This window comes from Trichoplusia ni, chromosome 2 (assembly GCF_003590095.1).
Source record: "Trichoplusia ni isolate ovarian cell line Hi5 chromosome 2, tn1, whole genome shotgun sequence".
NCBI classification, from domain to species: Eukaryota; Metazoa; Arthropoda; class Insecta; order Lepidoptera; family Noctuidae; genus Trichoplusia; species Trichoplusia ni.
Genome location: NC_039479.1, coordinates 344,514 through 367,786, shown reverse-complemented (window position 1 = coordinate 367,786; position 23,273 = coordinate 344,514). Strand labels below are relative to the sequence as shown.

The 23,273-nt window shown below is 35.9% G+C and overlaps 4 protein-coding genes across 5 annotated transcripts in view; 2 read left to right on the top strand and 2 right to left on the bottom strand.

Annotated features, from left to right (window-relative positions):
• The window catches only part of LOC113501223 (epidermal growth factor receptor substrate 15-like 1), a 29,763-nt gene extending 19,715 nt beyond the window's left edge, over positions 1-10,048 (bottom strand). Inside the window, exons 1-4 of the mRNA XM_026882299.1 lie at positions 9,600-10,048; positions 9,113-9,157; positions 7,218-7,352; positions 436-534 (exon numbers count right to left, since the gene is read on the bottom strand). Of these exons, the coding sequence (XP_026738100.1) occupies positions 436-534; positions 7,218-7,352; positions 9,113-9,157; positions 9,600-9,626 (306 nt within the window). The 5' untranslated portion in view covers positions 9,627-10,048. The remainder of the gene's footprint in view (positions 1-435; positions 535-7,217; positions 7,353-9,112; positions 9,158-9,599) is intronic.
• A 43-nt stretch (positions 10,049-10,091) lies between these two features.
• LOC113502109 (glutathione S-transferase E14-like) lies at positions 10,092-11,574 on the bottom strand. Its single transcript, XM_026883492.1, has 5 exons — positions 11,425-11,574; positions 10,967-11,123; positions 10,696-10,893; positions 10,508-10,624; positions 10,092-10,397 (listed from the first exon to the last, which is right to left on the bottom strand). Exons 1-5 carry the CDS (start codon positions 11,499-11,501, stop codon positions 10,212-10,214), a joined length of 735 nt encoding a protein of 244 aa, XP_026739293.1. The 5' UTR covers positions 11,502-11,574; the 3' UTR covers positions 10,092-10,211.
• A 360-nt stretch (positions 11,575-11,934) lies between these two features.
• LOC113502073 (glutathione S-transferase 1-like) lies at positions 11,935-21,754 on the top strand. Of its 2 annotated transcripts, none has more exons than XR_003401332.1 (8): positions 11,935-12,078; positions 12,414-12,552; positions 12,697-12,755; positions 12,840-12,981; positions 13,194-13,387; positions 13,526-13,623; positions 13,706-13,899; positions 21,500-21,565. XR_003401332.1 is itself a non-coding variant. In XM_026883457.1 (8 exons), exons 1-8 carry the CDS (start codon positions 12,035-12,037, stop codon positions 21,566-21,568), a joined length of 822 nt encoding a protein of 273 aa, XP_026739258.1. In that variant the 5' UTR covers positions 11,939-12,034; the 3' UTR covers positions 21,569-21,754. The 2 variants fall into 2 exon arrangements, 1 of the variants encoding a protein (XP_026739258.1); XM_026883457.1 differs by having other exon boundaries at positions 11,939-12,078; positions 13,706-13,782; positions 21,500-21,754.
• Positions 13,906-16,491, top strand: LOC113502045. Its single transcript, XM_026883424.1, has one exon. It carries the CDS (start codon positions 14,928-14,930, stop codon positions 16,242-16,244), a length of 1,317 nt encoding a protein of 438 aa, XP_026739225.1. The 5' UTR covers positions 13,906-14,927; the 3' UTR covers positions 16,245-16,491.
• Positions 21,755-23,273: the final 1,519 nt, after the last annotated feature.

Genomic DNA, 23,273 nt, shown 5'->3' with positions numbered 1-23,273 from the left:
GAATGCTAAAGGACAAATTATTTAAAGGTAAACACACATTACATGCTCTCTTATTTTCTTTGAAATTTAGTTTATGGACGAAAATTCTTACAAATTTTGGCTTTCTTAGGAACCGAGTTGCTGTGCTCGACAGTGATCGATGGTGGCAGGTAGATAGTAATAAGTCGATATAAATAAATAAATAAAGAACAATACTTTCTACTGCATCATCAATCAACATAAGTAAAAATAACCACATTTTAACCCTGTTTAAAAAAAATATGACCATTATTTTGCCCACAATACCGTTTAGCCAAAGAACAAGTACTTGTGGTTCACGCAAATACTGTTCTACGCAGAGATCGACCCCACGTCACGTCAAGCCACAGTGGGTTTGGAGTGGTCATCTATACCAGACGGCTATCCTTATACATATACTTATTATATGATACTCACGACTTTAGGCGGCGGCGCCTCCGAGTGTATGTTGCTCATGTTGATGTCCTTGCCGGCCTGCGCCAGCGCCACCAGCTTCAGCGCCACGAACAGTCCCGACTGTACAACATATATACTCTATTAGAACATAAAATTGTAAACGAATAGGAAACGGGGTAAGGAAATACTTGTGAGAGGTCTTTGTTTATCAGCAAGACAATTATGAAGAAAGGTACAGAGTGTAATATTATTCAATGATGCACCGACCTTTGATAAATCGTAATGGCTTGTTACTTTTTTTGATCGTTCAGTTTTAGCACTTTACAATAGCTGTAAATCAGCCTATGGAACGTACAAATCCAATTTGGCGTACACCATGACGCACACAACTGTCTCCACTAGCAGAAAGTTCATTAATTTATTTTCTCAACATAAAAATATACTCACACACACCGTACAAACAGCTACACCAAAAATACAAACATGAGCACAGCCCCCTTTAATATACTCAATAAGCTAAGCGTAATGTATGACAACTCATCACAGAGACACACCACGTATGCAACACAATCTTCAACAAACCAGTTCACTATCAAACTCACATAATTAGTCCACACACATACCCTAACTACTCGAACATTAACTATTTAACTAGACCAGTATATTGTAAAGAAACTATATTTTACACTACTAGTGTGCTGGGTCGGCCACCGGGCCACATTATCCCGCACATATGAATGTACGGACAGATAACACATTATCGTTGAATTTGTAATTAAATACATCCTCCGCTGTACAGTGTTTGATGTTTCGTCATTTAGGCTTTGAATTTTTATTGATAAGATGATATATCTCACTGTACTAGAACGTTATGTAAGATGTAGTTTCGTACATCAATAGTCTAAAAGATAATATGGATAACTTTAATTTCATATAGATACGGCTGAGTTGGTAAATTAAGCTCAACTTACTTCAGGCAAGTTAGCTAGTTGTAATTGTACGTCTTTGACATCGTGGAACAATGTAGGTAGCGAGTGCTCAGAGCAGTGCCCAAACATAAGGGTCTGTTTCACTACAAAGAACGCCTCGAGGGTAAGGAACATCCTCTAAAGGAGGACAGCGCCCGCAGTAAGGAGGACGGATGGTGACCCTAGATAAGGGTACGTCGGGAATAAAAGCGTTTCGCTAAGGGACCGGGCCCTTAGGATATTAAAGCGGTAAAACAAAGTTGTAATTTAACATTACAAAAATGCTGACGCCTGAATATCAAACAACCTGTAGGCTACCAAACGTTTTGTGAGGTTTCGTTTCGAAATATGTAGCGAAATATTACACGCTGTATTTTTCCTTTCCCCTATAACGGAAGACTGAAAATGTTGAGCAAACTATTCCCGATAAGCTAACAGAAAATGTTTTAAAACTTCGTCGACATAGCCCAGACCGAGACAGACGGTACTAGAGCTTATTAAAGTATCGACCGCTTTCTTCGGTATATTTTTTGTTAAATGCCAAGATGAGGTTAAATGAAGTCTGGGAACGAACATGTAGGTTACCGCCGCCCCGGACCAATGTCTTAACCCATACTCTCAGATAATCGCGTTATGTAAGAAGAATATGTCTGTGATATTGGTTTTTACAGCCGGGTGGAAAATGTGCGGATAGCGAATTATTAGAATAACTCGAAAATATACAGATTTCTTGTGTACTTATATAAAGAATTCTAATTTCATTTTCGTGGTATGTTTTTACTGATTTCTCCCGAACTGAGTGCCCGTCTAAGGGACCGATCTTTACAAAGAAAACAACTCTGTAAAATCCACAGACCTTTATAAACAAAGACATTTTTACCCGACTCTTTAACAACGGGATAGTTATTTTAAGTTGACCTTTGGCCCGCAGTAACCCTCGCAGTTGACTTTGCGATGCCGTGACCGAAACTAATTCATATTATTTTAAGTTATTGCGAATCTTTACTTATAGAACATTACATTGTTATGAAAACCTTACCAATAGACATTTTAAGTTTCAACTAAAATAAATTGGAAATCCAGTTTCCAAGCAATAGAACTTTGCCTTCTACGTAGTATTAAGAGAAAATTAACGTCCTTGCTGATCAAGGTAACGGCCTCATTATAAAGAAACTAAAACAATACTACGTGTACTCAATAATGCACTTTACTAACTCATCAAAGAATTGATTTTGTAATGAAGATTTAATCAATAAAGGACGAAGTACCGTTGAACATATTATCTGAAGTTAGAAAGAAAATGTTCTCGAGAAAGTTGTATCGACGTCTTTATTCAAAGAAAATTTCGGAGAAAGGGCAGCCGAAGGTCAGGGCATTGTATACTATAGATGTAATACACATGTAGAAGGTACTATACAATACGTCAGACATATTACTTGAAAACATTCATATAGTCACATACGTATTACAAATAATGTTAGGGCTACATTTAGCCTGCGCTTAACGTTGCGTGGATCAAGAAATAATTTACAAATAGTCAGCCTTAAAGTTCTTGAATAATAACGAAGCTATTGACACGAAAATAATAAGCAATGTTACGGTAGAGAATTTCAGCTTTGCACTGTTGAAGGTAAAGTTATTAAGTTCGAACTTCGAATACAGTTTTATGCGTATCTGCATTATGACTCCATCGATCGAAGTTTTTAATGTTCTAGTACTAATCGTTTGGTTTGCCAGTTGTTACCCGCTCCCGCTCCCGCTTATGCACCATGTGCGCGGGCTTAGATGGCGTAGCTTTACAAAGTCTTTTCACGTCCCACTAAACAAGGTGCAAAGTGTTAAGCTGACGGAAAAATCGATGCGGCTTATAGGAAGCAGTGGTTACATGATGTGTGCCTAAGATAATAATCATTTTATTCGTTGTTTAACAGTAAAATATTCTTGAGATATTCAAAAGTTTGCTACTTAAGAAAGTGGGTATCATGGTCATCTTCAGCCTACTACAGTTCACTGCTGGACATAGGCTTCTTTCCAAGTAATTTACCTCACGGTTATTTATTTGTCTGTCTTCAAAAACAACAGATTCGTTACGACAATACCAGCTAATCATATTCCACAAAACCAATAAATATTGATCCTTCGTTTGACCTACGTTTTGTTTGCTAGCCAACTTTAATTAACTTTAGTACCAAATGCACATAAAGTATAACATTTAATGAACTCCGGTTCAACTTGTAACATATGACTCACGTGTATTTATTAATTAGTTGTAATTACAACATCAATCAACTCCTCATTTGTAATATCGTTATACATGATTGTATTCTGTTAGTAATATACAGAGAATAGAAATAGCGACCTAACAAGTTGCCAACAGTTTCAGGAGTACGATTTAATTCGTCTTACCAACAAAAAACCCTCTTCATACAACTAAAATATAAGTCTATTAAACTTTAAAACCAGTGTGTCACAAATGTGTAAATGAAAATACACTGTGTAAATGGAAAAGAAAATTAAAATAAAGGAAACCTTAGGAAATGAAGTGTGCAGAGACACATGCGCCGGAAATTACATACATATCCATCCATTTGTGTTTCTCGATTCTAGAGAAAGGCGAGATAGGCGATTTGATAATATGTAACATAAAATTTGCAAATTATTGCGGACGACTATGGCAGGATATTGCAAGAATTAAAGGAAATATTTTTATTTTAATGTTATTTCCATAAATTAGACATCAACCTTACAGTTTGCAGACCTAACCCCCTTCTAAATGGCAGACGAGTTAGGTCAAAGGACAGAGACGTCAGGGTGACCTAGAGAGAAAGATGGAAAGAGGACATAGACGACTTTGCCCTGTTCTTGGACAGACGAAACTAGGAAAAAAGCTTTTTAATAGACTAGAGGCAATCGATTGAACTAAAACTCTCCTCCATAAATGTGATCACGCCTCAAATACATGTGAATTATCGAGTTGAGAGCATCGAGACAATTTTTAATGTAAATGCGTCTCGAGTGCGGAGTCTAGACATTGCGTAACCCAGTCCGCGCCAAGTAGACTGACACAGTGTGAGCCTTATTGCCTATAACTCAGCCCGTTAAATATGACGACATCTCTTTGTGTGTCACATTAGCAACCGAGAATGGGTAAGAGAACATTAGCCAAGGATTTAAAGGGTATGCTTTGTTTTATCGTATTCGGACGATGCATAAGCATTAACAAGCATACTCAAATTGGTAACATTGTGTCTCATCTTTAATTTAACTACCCTATCTAGATAATAAAATAATTATTTACTTGTCGAAAGACGTGGATTGTCAACCAAAAATAAATACTTCTCAAGAACAATTCGCATATTTGATAGGGCTTCCAGTAAGTATTGAAACGCCAGAATATGCGCTGGTTGGTTAAGTATGTATGCGTGTTCGATCTCCGCACGGGATTATTATTCAAGTATACCTGACATATGACGCGAGAAGGATAAACCCAAGGGATATGGGTATTGTAGAACGGTATACCATGTTTAGCGTAATGAAGAAAGCCCTTAGGTTTTGTTTCCAATTCCAAATCGACGAACTATAAACTAATCACACACATCAACTCTTTTTACAAAACCTATCATATTATCACCTCGCCCGTAACAGAAAGGGTAGTGTTAGGGAAAACTTAGCAAAGCCAAGTTCAAAGTAAAGGGTATCGCGATACACATTACGTGTGGTAAGGGCACGGCCGACGGCGATCGATGGATCTAATTGATGTCAATCATACCGAAACACTACTCAACTACTTGTACATTTACATACATTGATCTTGATGTTGAACTGATAGCACTTGATAACAGGCTTCGAGGTTCTTCTAGAAAACTCTTGACCCTAGTCAATTGCACTTATCAACCTCTCTCCTCGAAACGTTATTCTAAATCAATTAGAGTCCACGTACGATGTTATGCTGTTTTACGTTATTAATGGTAATTTCCGCAACACTTATTTTGCGAAACAATTTCGTATAAGATTAAACTCGTTAAGGGTTGATTCCAGCCAGGGTGCTCTCCTAATCGTTTTAAACGTGACGTGGGACTATTCATTTTAGTATTACAAATTTAAACGGCACAAGTCTTATCTATATTAGTATTATAAAGATGCCTAATTTGTGACGCTTGTGAAGCGATTTTGAAAGAATGCCACATTAAATATAGCCCAACGATTTGGGCATGGGTCAGCTAGTAACGTATAGTATAGATTACGATCTTCTATATTGTATACCACTTCGATATTACAGACTTCGATTAAAATGTTAAGTTACATGGTGCCCCAATATGCAGTCTTATCGCTTATCGTTCGCGAGCTGTTACAGACAACCTTTGGATGGACTTCATTCTGAAGGAGCAACATTTGTATAGCTAGTTCCTGGTCTCTTATAAAGGGAGTTACAATCAGAATAACGAATGGTCTTTCCAAAAATATGAACGATCTACGATATTTTGGTTTGTTGTTGGCCTGTTTGTTTGTTGACTGTTTCTTCCCGTCATTCAACGCGAACAATGCAACAACAAGATGTCTTGGTATTTCACGCTGTTTTCTGAAAGGGGTTTCCCTGATTATTGGAAAAGTGTAATAAATGTGTTCCTATCTGATACCCATTTAGAAGGAGAAGTAATGGTCTCAACTGGTGAGAAAATTTAATCCTCCGTCAAATATGAAATAAAACTAAATCATTTATTCTGTACCTAAGTAATGTATATCATCACTTTTAGATGTCTTTTATTGAGGACGGTGAAGTCGACATTTCCTATCACAAGTCAATCCCCAGACAAATACAGATTGGAATATGCTATTCGCAACAGTGGATTTCGATACCAAGTCTTTTTAAGACGTTTTCGCCTTATGTGTTTTGGAACTGGCGTACCACTCTTTTTTTTCGAAATACCGTGTCTCGCAATAAAGACACTCGATATAGCGGTTTTCGACTTAATGTACTTTCGAACTAGGGTACCACACTCGTTTTTTTTTCGAAATAGTTTGCTTCGCAATATCGTCATTCGAATCTTCAGAACAGAACACTAAAGTACTACTTCACGTTACGATTTGTACTACCCACAAAAACTGAACAATATGCAATTATTTTTGATAATATTATTAAACATATACCTATATACAAATATTTTCCTCATAAACAATGGAGGTGTCCACGCGTCTTGTATGAATGATAAGACAAGAGGTCTTTATCAGTAAGATTGACACATCTTGTTAAATAAATTGTAGTATACAGGCATCTATACCACAATCACAAGTACGTAGGTAGTACCTTTGTTTCTATTCTACACAATAAGATTTAATGTGATAATATGTCAAATTCATTGTAATATTAAAAAAAAGATGAATTAATTGTATTTAAGTATTTTCAATTATGTGGATCTATAGTAACATGTCATGGACATTAAAATAGGACTTAAGCACCACATGGTTACGTACGGTAAAATGGGGTGAATAGAGGTATTTTAGGGGTGAATAGGGACAGAGGTTTTGTTAAAATTTGGACGTTTAACAAGACAAAATATAAAAACTATATGAACATTCTCAAGCAATTCAAAAAATAATTGTGTTTAAGCATTTTTAAGTCGCCAAATGCATGCGATTCCCTAAAAAAACACTATTTTCAATTTGCCCCTTGAAACTTTATTCACCCTGTTTTACGGTAGCATTTAAGTTTTCCCACTGCATAGGATTATGATGTATTATAGAGCCCCCTGTTCAACTTACACAGCACATACTACAAGTAGTATCGAGTTGTTTCAGTTTTAACATAATTATGTAACGCAACAAAACTATGCTTACTTTATCAAGGTATCCCTTGCCGGTGGGGTCGGAGAGGTCCCATATCTTACTGAGCACCACATCACTGAGCCGGGACTTTTTGAGGAACCGAGCGGCATCCAGTGCCTGGATTGTGCCAGCGCCATTGGGATCCACCTGTAAACACCAGTCAATGTAGCTACAGACTCTAACTAAACAATACATAGTCATAATACAATCTGAGTTACCAAATTATATATTGTACTAAAATTACGATATATTTGTCGTGTAATAAGTTGGTAAGATATGGGGACTATTCAAGGCATTTATAATGATTTACAAGATTTAATTAATCTTAGAAATTATCTAAAACTCAAAACATAAAAGCTCTTTTAGCCTCTTGAATTCCATTCACAAAAAGTAATTTGACTTAATCAGTAAATGCAAAGCTAAAGCCTTCAGAAATAAACTTGACAGAAATTATACAACAGCATGGCAGTAAGCAGTGTGTGGCAGGTTGCCAGAGCATTAACAATTCCTAGGATTTGTTCACTGCAATACATAGATCCTTCACACCTTCAGTAAATGTACTGCCAAAAGCAATAGCCAAGACTACAAGTATATGTAGATGGCATAATAGCAAAATAATAATTACTTTTAAGTAGCATTTATCATGTTGTCTCTGTCTCATTAGAAAGTAGTGACAGAGATAGAGAGAATATAATAAAGATATATAATGATATAGAGATGAAGGTTGAGCAATATGGGGTGCTATCCATTATAATTCTTTCACATTCAAAAAGTGCTACTTTGTAGTCCAACTTCACTCAATAAATTTTGATTTTGATTGTATTTAGGATTGTTGGGGGTTTTTGAGGCAATTAAAAATATTCAATACTTATCAAATTGGGTTTGTATTTCAAATAATGAGAAAGGTTAACAAAAAGGCAAGCAATAATTGCACATGGTTTTAAGTTATTATATGATTGATTATATTAGAAAAATATCCTTCATAAATGAGAAAGAGGTAAAAAGTAAGCCAAAAATTTCAGTAGGATATCATTTGATAAGATACTAATTATTAATCAATCAAATACAAATAGAATGTACACATATCTTAATGATTGTAAGTTATGCGTTTTTAACCTGTCATTGAGAAAATAATTAAGCAGCTGGTATAACTACTTGAGGCAGGCCTATGGTCAGCCCGACAGTGGACCCAGATAGGCTGAAATGATTTGATTTGATAATGACTTGATGATTGAATGATTTAGTCATTTTATAATGGTTAATAAAAAATATATGTAATAAATAGACAATATTAAGATAGGGCAGTAATTGATGGGTACAAAATCAATCTCTCAACTCACAGGAATATGTTTTATCACACTGGATGTGTGTGAATAAATTGAAATAGGTTGTATGTAAAACAATTACATGTTATTAGGAACAGGTAAATGCTTATCTATGCTATGCTAGATTAGTACCCTTTTCACCATTACAGGATAATAATTCACTACAAAACAAATTATCAAATAGGATTTAGCAAGTGTTAGAATATTTTGATAGTTATAATTGCAATGATGTAATATCTTCTAAATGATACAGAAACACTGTAATGAGGGTTTTCATCTGTTAATTTAGCTCCATGTTTAAGAGACTAAAATATTGATTGGAATTAAACTCAACTGAAAACCCGAACCAAACATAATTGTGGTCTTTATAATGTTACCAATAAGAGTTACTTTCCAATACATATTTTTTATTTGTCCCATTAGACATTGGCCTAGAACTTCACTTTACTGGACAGTAGTAAATTGATTATAGATCGCAAATTATGTTTGCTTGGCGTGAATTATCGAGTCCTGCCTCTAATTACTATAAACTATGATAATTAAGTTAATTACTTGAATTAACAAAAGAATACAAGCTCTTACCTGATGATAATATGCTTCGTATATAGCGCTGTGGGTCCCTGCCACCTGCAACCGTTCAAGGCCCATTTTCAGACCGTATAACTCACTATAAATATTACTTTACGAACTTATTTTGAACGGCTATGGGTGTGACATTTCAATACACCTCACGACATTTCCAACGTTTTTCGAGAAACTGATATTATTACGGTGTTATAGAATACGTTATCCTTGTTAAGCCTTATTGGAACACCGCATAGGAACTCTACACTGTGTATAAGAAGCAAGAGTTTGAATATATACGCGGTTAAACTTGGAATTTAACAATATTAAGCAGCGTAATCCATTCACGGTACACTAAACTTTAACGTCAAATATTTTAATGTTTTCACGATCGATATCAATAAAGCACTGCACCAAACTATAGATACATTATTTAATTACACATTTGGACAGCTAGTATAACCGTTTCAATTGTATTAACTATTTAAATCCGAAATAATTCTACCTGAGTAGGAGAAGGCAAGGCAGCCATTTTTTACATCTCCTCGTCGACCAATCAATAAGCGGCCATAGACTGAAGAAACTTGACATAAGCGGTGCCACTGCCAAAAACTGAAACGTTTTGTTTTTGTATTTAGTCAGGTCGATTTAAAAAATAATGTGGAGCTTATGGTATCGATTAAACTAAAATCGTGCCGAATTGCAAAATTAAATAAAAGAGTGTTGCAGAAGAGTAAGATTTTCGAAGTCTTTTCCTTTTATTTTACAAAACATAAATTGATGATTGTAAATTAAAAGTTAGCTATTACTAGATTTAGATGTTCCCCAAGGATAAAAATTGGTACAGTAAAGGTTTGGTGTAGTTCAGGATTAAGCAATTAAAATATTTAAAATTATGCTTCTTATTTGTTTTATCAATCTGATATTTGAGATGCTTGCATTAATATTTTAAGTTTTTCAGTAACCTTAATTGTAACAAAAATATGGTGAACTAAAAAAAAACGAAAATAATTTTATGAACTACCTGTTAATACAAATAACTTGCATCCAATAGAGGCGAATAATTAAAACACATTCAGATGTTTTATTTAAAGTTATCGACAATTTGAACAATGCATTATTTTTTTCCAATTAATTTGACAAAATCTTGCAGGCGTTTTAAACCCCTACTATTGATTTCGAAACAGGGAAGAGCTTTTAAGTTGTCCAGCCATCTTTTTACATTTGGGTGTCGATCCGAAACTGGAATAAGTATTTCAAGGGAGCTCAGTGTAGTACCACAGCAAATATCACACAGCCGCATCTGCAATTGAAAATATTGTGTATTTTAAAGCAAGTTTCAAAATATGAAATCATTGGTATACAGATTTTACACTTGCTAATGCAATACAAATGATTAGCAAGTTACCTCACCTTATCTCCTGTAAGCCACGTTTGTGTTCTAAGCTTCAGATCCAAATAATCTAGAGCGATATTCCAATCGTTCAGCTTACTTTCGTCTGCAGGCCACTTTCCAACGAAGAATTCGCTCTGAAATATTTTAAATATTTTAATGACATAAACGTGACTTTGTTCAAGAATTAGTATCATTCCAAACTTACAAAAACGAAACTATCAATCGGAAACAAAACGCTAGAATTAAAAAACATCAGCTCGTCTATCTTGGCCTTTAGCGATGCATCGTCAGGATATAGATCATAATCCTCAGCACTCCTGCACAGGTATAAGGCTATGGCGTGGCTGTCACAAATTACATCGTCATTCACTGCTAAAGCCGGAATCTTCTGCAGAGGGTTAATCTAAAAATAAAAAAAGCAATTAAAACAAAGAATCCAGACATTTTATTTTGAGACATTTATTTATTTGATGTACCTTTTTGTAAGAGTCCGTCTTATTTTCGGCTTTAAATAAATCGATATTATGGAAGTCCAAGTCGATGTTCAGTACAGAGGCTGTCATCATGGCAAATCTCACCGGCGGAGACGCGATGTCTCCGTAGAGAATGGGCTTCTTGACGACAGAAAATGTTCTGAAAGAAACACAGTTAAGTATAAATGTGACAAATTTTAGATAAAGCTAGTTACTAGTTTGAAAAGATTAATTATCACTTCTAAATAAATTTTTTTGGGATGGACACGTAATTTCAAAGACTTTCAGTACAAACCATTATATCAAGGTACCTAAGTATCTCATTCAGGTTCTTTGATTTACTTAATAAAAGTAAGTTTTTTACATAAGTAAATAATGTATCGCAAACATTGCACTCAAAAAATACTTTTTTAACTTTCTAACCAAGCAAATGTTATTAAATTTATGAAGTCATAACTTACCTGACATGACATCTGTAAGGGCGGCACATGTTTTGTATCGTATATCGTATGCAAGAGCTACCCCGGAATAAGGACATGATGAATAATGTTGTCACGATACAATCAGCAAGATACCTCCAAAGTTGCTATTGACGAGTCGCCTAGTCCGCAGGAATGTCGAGCAAGCTGTGACACAAGACCGCTGTAGAAAAAACACCTTACGTTTGTAAATTTATGCCGCTTGATAACGCACGAGGAGATCAAATTCAGGATCCTGTTACCTCCTGCATAATGCATTTAAATCCCCTTCGTGCGTCATTACAAAGAAAATCACACTGCTCTGTTTAAATATGGGATATTGATTGATTTAATTATAAAATAAAATATCTTGTTTAGCTGATGCTCTCGGTTTTTATGCCCCCTCAAACTCTAACTCTAAAAAGTATGTAATATACTACCGTTTTCTGGCAGTTTTAGAAAAATAACTGACTTTTACCAGACTTTTCTCAAAAAAGAATACTTAAGTCATAAAAATATGTGTGAAGTACAATTTTCAAAAATTAGACACCAAAAATGTATTGATGTTTAGTGTTAGTTTCAAAATCACGAGTTTAAATTTTATTTTTAATTAATGGGGACTTCTGCGAGCAAGAAAATTACAGAAACTGGGCTAAAGTGAGTAATTTTAATAATGTTTTGTCTGAATAAAGGATGGTGCAGAGACATTTTCTTTTTCGTCCAGTTGACGTTTTTAACCTTAAACTTAAAATACAAGTTAGCAATCAAGATACTCTGCCCGGTGGCTGTAGGCGAATGTTCATGTGCACTTTAAATAATAGGCTGAATTTGCAGAACTCCTACATGGAATACTTACGCAAAGTTCTCAATAACAAAGTCAGGTTTACAATAGCTTTTTCAAAAGGTGACTAATTAATGCGGTTTTTTTTACCTCGTGGCATCTTTGCTTCTTGATTAATCGCTTTTGACTAACGGATCTTTGTTTCATGCAGGCATTGCACGTTATGGAAAGCTGATAGAAGTCCTGCGTGCCGGGCGGTGATGATGGCGCTCGACTCCATGAACCTGAGCATCACGGAGGTGGATATCAACATTGATAAGGGAGAACACAGAACGCCTGAAATGCTCGTTGTAAGAACTTTCAATTCATTACAATTCTTTACCCCATATCATTTGGACGTAGACTCAATTTTTCTAAGGATCCTATAATGGATGTAAGTTATTCGCGCCGATGTCATTATTCCACTTTCTAATGGGTCTATTTTCTTCCTACAGCTAAATCCATTACAAACATTGCCAGTTTTTAAAGACAGGGAGCTTGTGCTATGCGACAGGTAAATATTTTATTTGTACGTAAAATACTCTTTGTTTCAATTTAGTTATACTTGGATTTGCTAATTACTTATGTTTGTTTCCAGCCATGCAATTTGCTCGTACCTTGCGGGGCGGTATTGCGACGCGGGCCGGCTCTTGCCCAAAGACCCGGGAGGCCGATCCATAGTAGATCAACACATGCACTACAACAGCGGGACCCTCTACCCGCGGTTCCGAGCAGCTGCCGTAAGCTTACATTACTATTATATTAATCCAAAAGACTATTAAGTATAATTAGTGTTAGAGATTTATCTGAGTCCTCAGTTAAGTCTTCTTTTTTTTAATTTACCAAAACAAGACAATTCTTTCCCTCTTCTTTACATTGTGCGCTCTCGAGTAGGTAGTATATGAAAAGTTGTATTCCTAAAATGTTCATCAATTGTTATTTTACATTCCAGTATCCTATTCTTTATGAGAACTGTCATTTTGTAATGCCGCAACAAATAGCGGACATTGAGTGCGCGTACGCAGACCTAGAATGCATGTTGCTGGGCCGCTGCTGGTTCGGAGGCAGCTGGGCGACACTTAGTGACATTGTCTTTGCTTCCACCGTCAGCACACTTAATATACTCGTGCCAATTGACAAAACCAAGTAAGTACCATATTACTTTCGTATCAAAGCTGTAAGTATTTGGTTAGGCCTAGCGCAGTAATTAATGAAACTGTAAGTCAATGCTAGACGCCTATTCCTTTTGAATTACGAACAAAACATACGTCGTCTTATTTCAAGGTACCCGCGTCTTTCAAGCTGGCTTTTCCGCGTTTCGGAAGAACTGTTTTTCGTAACTGCCAACAGAAAAGGACTCAGCGAGTTTTCGAGAAGAATAGGCGAGTTATCACACGTACAACAGTCATAAATATTTAAAAATCAAGAACACTTTTTTACGAGCAATGTGTTTGTCAACATTAGATTGCGGCTGTGTTAGTGATGAGACAGAGTTCAAGTGTCCGAGGAGTTCTTTGGGACGTCGGAAGTTAGCGGGAATCGTAAGTTCCGCTGCAAACAGAAAACTATGCGCGTAGTCAGGGTCTGAGTAAAGGCTGGAGGTTGAAAATAAACTGCGGTGCATGCCTCACCCGTGGTCGTCGACAAAAAACCTACAGGTAAAATATCTATAGAAAAATAGATGACATTACTGTAAAATTAGATATTTCAACTTATAAAGGATTGCAAAATAATGAAGTAATCTCAAAGGCAACGAATTATGAAATATTTTTCTTTTAAGTAAAAGGGAGGCATGTGTCATAACCTACCCTGGCTACGCCCATGGCCTTTAGGTAGTTACCATTGTGTATGTTTCATGCTTAATTGAAAATAAAAAAGGAGTGACACGCCAGAGCGCCTTGAATCACTTGTATTTGTGTAAAGCTTGTATTCACAAAAAGAAGCCACGGTCATGCCCATATTTTGCGTTGTGTGTAAGTTTTAAGTCTAATATTATGGAGCTCAAGAATCCAAATATAATGAAATGATTTGAAAAAAAAAGAGAAAAACGAAACTAAAGAAATATTGCTAATACACAGGTTTGTATTTTGTTTATTTAGCGCTTGAAGTGTATTAGTTTTAGTTACTGTATAATAATAAATATTCTAAAAAAAGATGTGGTTTGATTGTCACTAATCGATTTAGAAGAAACGATTGTCTATGAGTGTTAACATGTTTTCATTCATTTAATCACATCACTTGGTTGGAATTCACCTGTCAAGCCTGTAGCTGTCATGCGTGTCTTGTCCGTCTGTCATAGTGTCATCTTATTTCGATTTGATAAATTTATTTGTTGTGGTGTGGAGGAGGGATGAATGAGTGAGGAAGGCTCGACGCAATTAATTATGTAGATTATCAAACATTGCCGTCCATTGTTCACTTAAGAGTTCACAGGGGAGAAGTAAAAAGTTCACTGGGGATTCTCACGGAATACGAAGAAAGTCTACGTGAAAGGTTCGTGCAGTGTAGTGTTATGAATGGTGGAGTGTCGAGGCTGGTGCCATCACCATGCCACTTGTGTCGTGCTAACTCACAATAAACTGGTATTACGTTACGCTAACGTAACTCCGTGTTTACTCAGAGTGCTCTAGTTAGTTGACATTATTTGGAAAGTGTAGAAGATACTTTCTATCGTCGCGCACCAGCGATGTCGGGGTTCCAGGCGAGCGACACAATGCCCAAGTTCGGACACGTGACGGATCTGCGCGAGCAGTGGCTCGTGCGCGCCGACGGAGCGCTCGCGCACCGCCTGCAGGACCGCGAGATCTCATCGCACCTCTGCGAGAACAGGTACCGCAATCAGCAGATCCGTGAAGACTTCCCCATAGCGTTGAACGAACAGCGCGACATCGAGCATGAGGTCCATCTGCGGGACCTGACTCGCCGTCGGCAAGCAGAAATCGACGCAGAGATCGCTAGAGAAATGGCTGAGATCAATCTGCGCAGGCAACGTCGCCAGCGTACCAGTGACATGTTACAGCAGCCGAGCTCATCTCGCGCAGCACCGCCAGCTCCTCTGCCTGCCAGTACTGGCCCTGCTGAAGACCTCAACCCTGAAGAACTGGGCCTTTCACCAGCAGAGCTAGAGGAAATGAGGAAACGATTAGAACAAGAAGAGATTGATGCTAGAATAGCTAGAGAACTGAGTCATGAAGACAATAACCAGGATGCTCTGCTAGCCGACATGAGGTGTGCTGTGGAGGCACAAGATGGTGAACTGGCACGGTTGCTGCAAGAAAGAGAATATAAGAAACTTCAAAGGGCAAAAGAAAAAGCAAGACAGAAAGCTTTACTTAAAAAACAGCAGAGAATGGCAGCACAACAGCAGCAGCTAGAGAGAGAACCCTCCTCCACTCCACAAGCCACTCTCTGTGATGCATATAGTAACCCACGGGACATGATCCGTGAAAACCGACTCAGATTGTGTAAATCTGTAGACTCTGATTTGAACTATGTCGAACCATTCGAAAAAGAATCTATCCAATCAAAAGCAAGTGCATTGCAGTCTTTAGAGCTGTCCAATCAGTATTACGGCCAGCAGTCTGAGGCTGGAACTTCAGGCAGTAACACATCCCATGTCCACTCCAGATCATTTGATGACAAGCAAATACCAAGCAACCACTCTTCAATCCAGCACAGACAACCTCCTCCACCCCCAGTAGTGAGCAAGAAACCTCGTTTTCCAGACCCAGTGAGTATCAGACCAGCATCACACTATCCCACTGACCACATGGTGCCTGAGAGTGTACCTCCAGCCAACTTACCCCACAGTTACAGTGAGAACAACAATTTGTACAGTGCCACGTACCCTCCAGATGCAAGTCCCCCACTCATAGGGCAGGAGCGCCACGACACAAGCAAGAGACTGTCTGTTATATCTGACATTACTGCTGAAGGTTTAGCCAAGAAAAAGAGTAAGCAAGCTGATATGAATAAGAAACGGAAGGGATGCAAAATACAGTGAAATTTCACGGTAACATACTGTGTGTAACTATTGTCTCAAAGAATAATTTGTCAGTATAATAGTAAAGCTAGGTTAGGTTTGTGTTGATCGATAAGTGATCTGGTTTATTATGTCCCTCTGTGTTCAAATTAAATTGGATTAAACAATCCTCCTTAATGTGGTTTTATACAGATTCTGAATTTATTACATTTGAAGACCGACACTGAGTTTTAAGATATTATATTGAACATTTAATAACTTATATTATTGAAATAAGACCTGTTGTTGGCATGTTTATTAAGACTTTTTTTTATTTTTGTACTTTTAAGTAAGTATTTATTCTTTATATTTTGCCCTGTAATATTATTCAGTTTTAAATTGAGTACTTGCAGTAATTAAAGTTTTCTTGGAGTCAAGTTCTATCTAAACTACATGAACAATTGAGATAGGCTGTAGTACCATTACTACTTGTTTATAAAACACCTTATATTTGTCAACAAACACTTGCTCAGATTACTATATATTCCACTATTGAATAAAAGTTAGGTACTGGATAAGAACCTGGTTTGTGTATAATATACAAAGGCCACTTTCCTTGTAAGCTACTTTGTGAATAATTATCCATGATAATGTGTTGAGATTGCTGTTGAGTGACTCATGGTAGCAACATGAATGACATTACAGGGCACATGCAGAGTACCTGCAGAAACCAATGAGCCATTTTAATATAATCTAAGGACAGTGTGTGCCTTTGCTTAGGTGTAAGTTATAATTATTTAAAAACATTCCATTTTGTATTTTTTTTAATAAGGTTTTATTTCAATTGCTGTCTCTCTATTTGATAGGTATTTTATTTAGTACCTATTCTTAACAAAATATTATACTATTTTTAATCTCGAATTTTTTATTGACACAAAAGTGCCTTAACCATAATTACAAAGACTTGTATAACTTGCTCAACATGTGTTTTTTTATTTGATATTTGATTGTGTTATTGTCCAAAATTATAATTTTATTGGTGATTAAAAATAACAGATTACTTGTAGCAACACTGTTTTATATAATTACTAGCTGTTGCCCGCGACTTTGTCTGCGTGATTTTCAAGATGTGAAAAACTATGAAGTTTAATAATAACGATCATCGCAAAAATGTAATGCAATATTGAAAATGAAACACTTTTTTTTTACATATGAAACTTGATTTTTTATTTCTAAATTATAAGGAATCTTGAGCGGCTCAAAGACTACCAAATGTTTGAATCAAACACATTTCATCGTTTACGATACTATCCTGGTGTCAAATATTTATAGTTGTTTTAATGACTTTTTCTTATTTAATCCCAAAAAGAGGCGTTTATAACTTTGGCATATCTGCCTGCCTGTCTGTCTGTGACATCATAACTTCCGAACAAATTGAACTATTTTAATTTAAACGTGAATTATGTGCAAGTGTTCGTTAAGACATGTTTGACAAATCGGGCCGTTTAAAAATGGGGGGGGGGGTGCAAGTAGGAAAAAATAACAGAAGGTATAACTCAGTCTTAGCACTTCTGCTAAAAATGTTTTACTTTCGTGGGTTTTCCATTTTCTATTTGGGTGGGTTATGATTTTCGAGCACGTCTGTTCTTGGGACGGCCTACACCTGAAATTGCTAGACGGATGTTGACAGTGATTATGAGGTATCATAAAATTATTATTGTACTGTAACCAAAGAGGTAAACCAGAACCATATTACTGAGGCCCCGTTCGTCTGTCTGTCACCTGGCTGTTTCTCAGGAACAGTGATAGCCAGATAGTTGTTATTTTCACACACGATGTTTTCTGACGATATAAAGATAAAAGAAGATGTCAAATTATTTTTGTGGACGGACCTGGTGAAGTGAGAGTCGGGAGCGGTAACTGTGGATTTTATATAGTGTCATAAGATAAAAGATTTTGCAAAATTGCGCCCAGATAAACGGTTTCTTTTATGTTTGATTGTCCTCTTAATATTAAAACTGATCTTCCTCACAAACATTTGGAATATTTCCAAAATAAAAAAGTTGGTAAACGTGTTATCTTGGCCCCCTGGTGTTTTGGTCATGATTTGCCTTTAAATTGCTGATAAATAAATAGCGTGATAATAAAAAAAATATCAGAATCCGCTTCTTTTTAAATTGACAATGACAAAAATCTAAAGTATAGGATATGTGTAATTTGTGATGTTACAACAAAGCAAAATATGAACATAAAATTGACTTCATGCGCATGAGTTCTATTTACTGTACCAATTTACAATGAAAAATTAAGTGTTTTATTAGATAACCTACCTGACGATCATTGAAGTAAAATACCGTCATCCCTACTGCAAAATAGAACTTAAATAAAGACTACGTGAGGTTGGTTATGAGGTTACGCTGTCGATACCGACAGCCAAAATGAAATTTCCAGACATTGTATGATGTAAGTGCTGATAGCTACACGCTATTATCAGCCTTATTGGGTAAATTTCCAAAAATATGTTCCTAATCCTCGTCGGCTTAGCTTTGGGATCTCAGAAACTCATTCAGTCTCGTTCCTTCCCCTGTTTTTACCAGACTACGAAAGAAGAAAATTTTAAACAAATAGAGATTACAACAAATTGTTAAAGGATTTTTTTGGAAAAACCACGTGTGCGGTCTCTGTAATGGCGGATGTAGACCGATCAAATCCTTAAAATATGAAAAATCTCAGGTATCAGTAGACATTGTTCTATCAATAGATACATAATGTCTATTCATTGATAGCTTTAGTCTTATAGATCTTTACATTGCATACCTATTATGCAGTTTTTATGCAAGTCTTCAGGGCTTTTTTACCCGAAATACTTTTGGCCTATGTAATGTTACAAATTTAAGAAAACATTATTTCATTGTTTGAAAGGCTTTTTTTTGTTTGAAAGTTTATATTTATGTTGCTAGTTGTTACAGATGAACCAAGGTAATAATTAACTGTGTCGTTCAGTAATTTATTGTTGCATATTTATAGATGAGATCAATGTGAACTACATGCAACTTTGGGTTGAGTGCCACTACGAATGTTTTGATCTTGAAGACAGGTATATAAACCTATCGTAAATAAATATAAAATCATATTACGGCATTCCACATTTTAACTTGAGTCATTTTAGTACATCAATAAAAATAAAAATAATTATGTTCCTTTCTTTCAAGAATGTACTGATTACGGTAACAATTGCATAAAAAAAACGTATTAGTTTATGATTCTTTTATTTTACTTGTGAAATAGTCGCGGTAGGCCTATATCAGACTTGAAAGAGAATAAAATGACTAATTTTGTGAAAATGATTTAGTTTCGAAAAATCCTATTATTGCTCTGCCAAAAGTCTTAAGATAAATAGCGTGATGTTTTTTTTGTAAATTGATGACCGTGCTGCCTACTACTCAATGGGGTGAAAATACACCTCATAATTGCATTACACGATGTTACGGGTGAGTCCAAAAATTTAAAACTTTACTGCTCATGTCCCCTGCATAGTAGCGTTATGGTTTTTGTATATTTGTTGTATCATGTATACAATAAGGTTCATGCAAAATTTGAACGAAATATATTCAGTAGTTTATGAGATAATTTGATATTTGTTTATAGATATAAAAGGCTCCTGCTCACCCCTTGTAACGAAAAGCGGGATAATAAGTAAAAAGTATGTTGACCGGGCCTCTTGTTGATATTCGCTAAAAATTTGAATCAAATCTATCCAGTACTTTCCGAGATCTTTCCGGACATACATACAGACAAACAGACAAACAGACAAACAGACAAAAATTCTAAAAATCATATTTTCGGCATCGGAATCGTTCGTAGACCACCCTGCAATTATTCTTTTTTAAAAATATTCAATGTACAGTTTTCACTTTTCTACAATTTTATTATATGTATAGATATGAGTGGTCTGGAAAGCAATGATATTTAATTTAAGTGTGTTACTGGCAGCCAGTTGGAGTCTCTTACTAAGTCGTAAATTCGAATAGAATATCAATCTCTTCGGACTTCGGAAGAATGATTCACTTAATTTCACAAAAGTTTCGAGTGAAACTTATTACAAGATTGATCAATTGTTCCATGATGAACAGAAAATAATTGTGCGACTGAAGATACCGAGTATCAATATTATGTAAAAATGAAACAAGAATTATAAGCAAATTACTTTGGAAAATATAATTGCTTTCACAATGACTTTCTCTAGCGTATAAATGACTATTCATCGCACGCCGCGAGTGACATCACATAATAATAAAGGTCATTCACACATTCGTGTAAGAATGGAAGTGCTTCATATCATAATATACTCACTCCATCTGTTTCTTCTCTGTATATTATCTGACAGTATTGTTTCAAGTAGTACTATATATGTACACTATTATATACCCCGAAATTTAATGTCTTCTAATAAGAATATGATGTAAATCATATATTTATAAGGTGTATTACTTATAAACGTTAACTGATTTCAATGGTGCTTTAAAATATCCTCGAAACTAGAACAGATTTATTTACAAATCAAAAAACAATTTTACGATAACAATATTTATATACTACAGAATTGATAAGTTTTACCTTACTATTGCAATGTGCGAGTTAAAAATATTCCTGTAACGTTTATAAGTAAATTAATGGTGTAATGTGTACTTAATAAATGTAAGCTTTAAACGCAATGTATGGCCTTGATCGTGCCTTCGTGGAACCGAACCAAACTCGAATATTTATAATCTTTAATGTTAAAGTAAACTATCACATAGGTAGTCTAGTTGTCACTGTTTTAGTTGTGATCTAGATTTTACTTTATTTGCTGTTGCTGTGCGCGCATTTAAACGTATTTATGTCCAGATAATACGATAACTAGTCTTTAGCTTTTACTTTTTTTTTCTTTTCTTTTCTTCTCTGAAACTGTGGCAGATAACTGGATATTAAGGGATGAAAATCCAAAGGCACTGCTGAAATGTTTACGCCTTAGATAGCTAGTCCTGGTAGCTAATTGTTAATTAGATTATTAAGAGTTGCTCTATATGGAATGACGAAATTTTCCGTTTACAAACTCCTCCCAGCAACAGCGAATAGAGCGAATCCACTCACTAGATACGCCAAGCTGTATCTTGACCGTAAGCTATCACTAGATATAATTAGCTCATAACGCGACATGTATGCTAATTTATCATTATTCCATTGCGTATTATCATGTCTTAGAGTTCGTCGGTCTTGTGGTCGGCGCGAAATGTAATCGGTTGTTGTTTTATTAGTTGCAGGCGAAAATATTGTTAGCTAAGGACACCTCGAGGGACGTTCGACGAACTCTGGGTGTACATTAATGAACACAAGTCTGCAACCTAACCTGAAGATATCGATGACCTTTAGTTTGCCATCTCCAGCCAAAATCGCAGCCGTTGTAAATCAGCATACATTTGATAGTTTTTATGTACATGTAAACTTTTGGTATCAGTCATATGATGTTCGTTTTTTGTCTGAATAAATGTTTCCTTGATTTTGTAACAGGATGTGGTGTTATTTCATGGCTAATCAGCTTGTTATAGCAGCGACCCGAACAGCGGACACGCACATATATTTGTACTTTTCACCGTGTTCGGTCATGTAGAAGTAATTGGATGGTGGGACAAGACTCCAGATTTTGATTGCGTCGCTTGTACATTGGAGGTGCATGTCCAGTTACTATTCGCCACTCCCATTACTCTTGAAGTTTATCTAGTGCCCTTTACCGTAACGGCTTTACATAAGATTTATGATACTTTCGATGGTGAAAAATGCAAGCTCACTATGATTTCACAAGTTTCGCTCAACACATATTCTTAAATATGTAAGGTGTCTAATGAGGAATGAAAGTGATGACCAAGAGTTTTTTTTTTAAATCTTATATGCGTTAGACCAAAAGGTATCTACTACACACTGGTACAAACGTTGAATCATCTGCAGTCAGTCGACAGAAATCGATTTGTTATTTCGATTATATGAAACACCGATAGTGCATGCTCGACACACCCGAGCCGTGACCAAATAAAGTAACATAAAAGAATATTGAAATGCAATCTAACAAATGCATACACATAGCCTCATTTCATGGTGAACGCTCAGCGAGGTCAACGTTCGAGGATAGCTCTAACTCATGTTTTGGGGAAAATATGAATTTTCTAGGTCTAATTATGCAACGAAATAGGTACTAACGAACTGGTCCTTACTACCTATTTCCGCGATTTTAAATGGCCGAATATTTTGGACAATGCCTGTAATTTTCGGTATTGCGTTGTTATTGCTAGTTGGCAATACGGTTTATTTGTTGGTATGTATACTGAGATGATATGTTCCATTCATCAATGTAAGAGAACATCCTAATAACAGAATATTTGATTTTGTGCTGATAATGACCAACGAGGTTGTTTTTAATAAGGCAACATAATGTATTAGATAGCTCCTGAAACTTAGTTTAAAAATCAAAAGCTCCAAGCTCCATGGTAAATAACTTGCAGTAAAAAAAAACCATAGTTTGAATGTAAACTATCCACAAACAGGATGTTACGTTGTAAGTGATGGGGTGGCCTCGCTAAACTGTGGTGTAATCTGAGCAGGCGACTAATTTTTTCTTTTTATCATTTCCTGAATGTGGACCTACCTCATGACTCAGTTACTAGCTGATCCATACGTCACCCGCTTTCTTTCTATCCCCGTTAGATATAAGTAATACCTACTTACTTACAATTAATGTAGCTATAACCGGCCACTTGCCAGCAAAAGTATTCATGGATCAAACGCGCAAAAATAGCTAGCTTCTAAGCCGTATGAGCATAATAATACTTACTTAATTAGCAATTTCTAAGATGAGGAGCAAGGTGTTATTTAGGTACATACCTAGGTTTTGTTCAGTAAAAGATGTAAAATTCATAGCACAGTATAGAAAAAGATGAAAAAGGAAACACGTTGCTATTTTTATCCTTTAAATCCGCACATTCCCAGCACTTAAATTTTGACCAAGACGATCATTGGGGAATTCCTGCCTCAAACTCA

What these genes read in the sequence shown, in the direction of transcription:
- LOC113502109 (XM_026883492.1), bottom strand. Translation starts at nt 11,501, where the DNA reads ATGTCCTTATTCCGGGGTAGCTCTTGCATACGATATACGATACAAAAC. An exon ending in AGACGGACTCTTACAAAAAG is followed by an intron (nt 10,894 to 10,966) that starts GTACATCAAATA and finishes TTTTATTTTTAG; the next exon opens with ATTAACCCTCTGCAGAAGAT. An exon ending in CGATTGATAGTTTCGTTTTT is followed by an intron (nt 10,625 to 10,695) that starts GTAAGTTTGGAA and finishes AAAATATTTCAG; the next exon opens with AGCGAATTCTTCGTTGGAAA.
- LOC113502073 (XM_026883457.1), top strand. Translation starts at nt 12,035, where the DNA reads ATGGGGACTTCTGCGAGCAAGAAAATTACAGAAACTGGGCTAAA. An exon ending in ATTACAGAAACTGGGCTAAA is followed by an intron (nt 12,079 to 12,413) that starts GTGAGTAATTTT and finishes TGTTTCATGCAG; the next exon opens with GCATTGCACGTTATGGAAAG. An exon ending in CGCGGTTCCGAGCAGCTGCC is followed by an intron (nt 12,982 to 13,193) that starts GTAAGCTTACAT and finishes TTTACATTCCAG; the next exon opens with TATCCTATTCTTTATGAGAA.
- LOC113502045 (XM_026883424.1), top strand. Translation starts at nt 14,928, where the DNA reads ATGTCGGGGTTCCAGGCGAGCGACACAATGCCCAAGTTCGGACACGTG.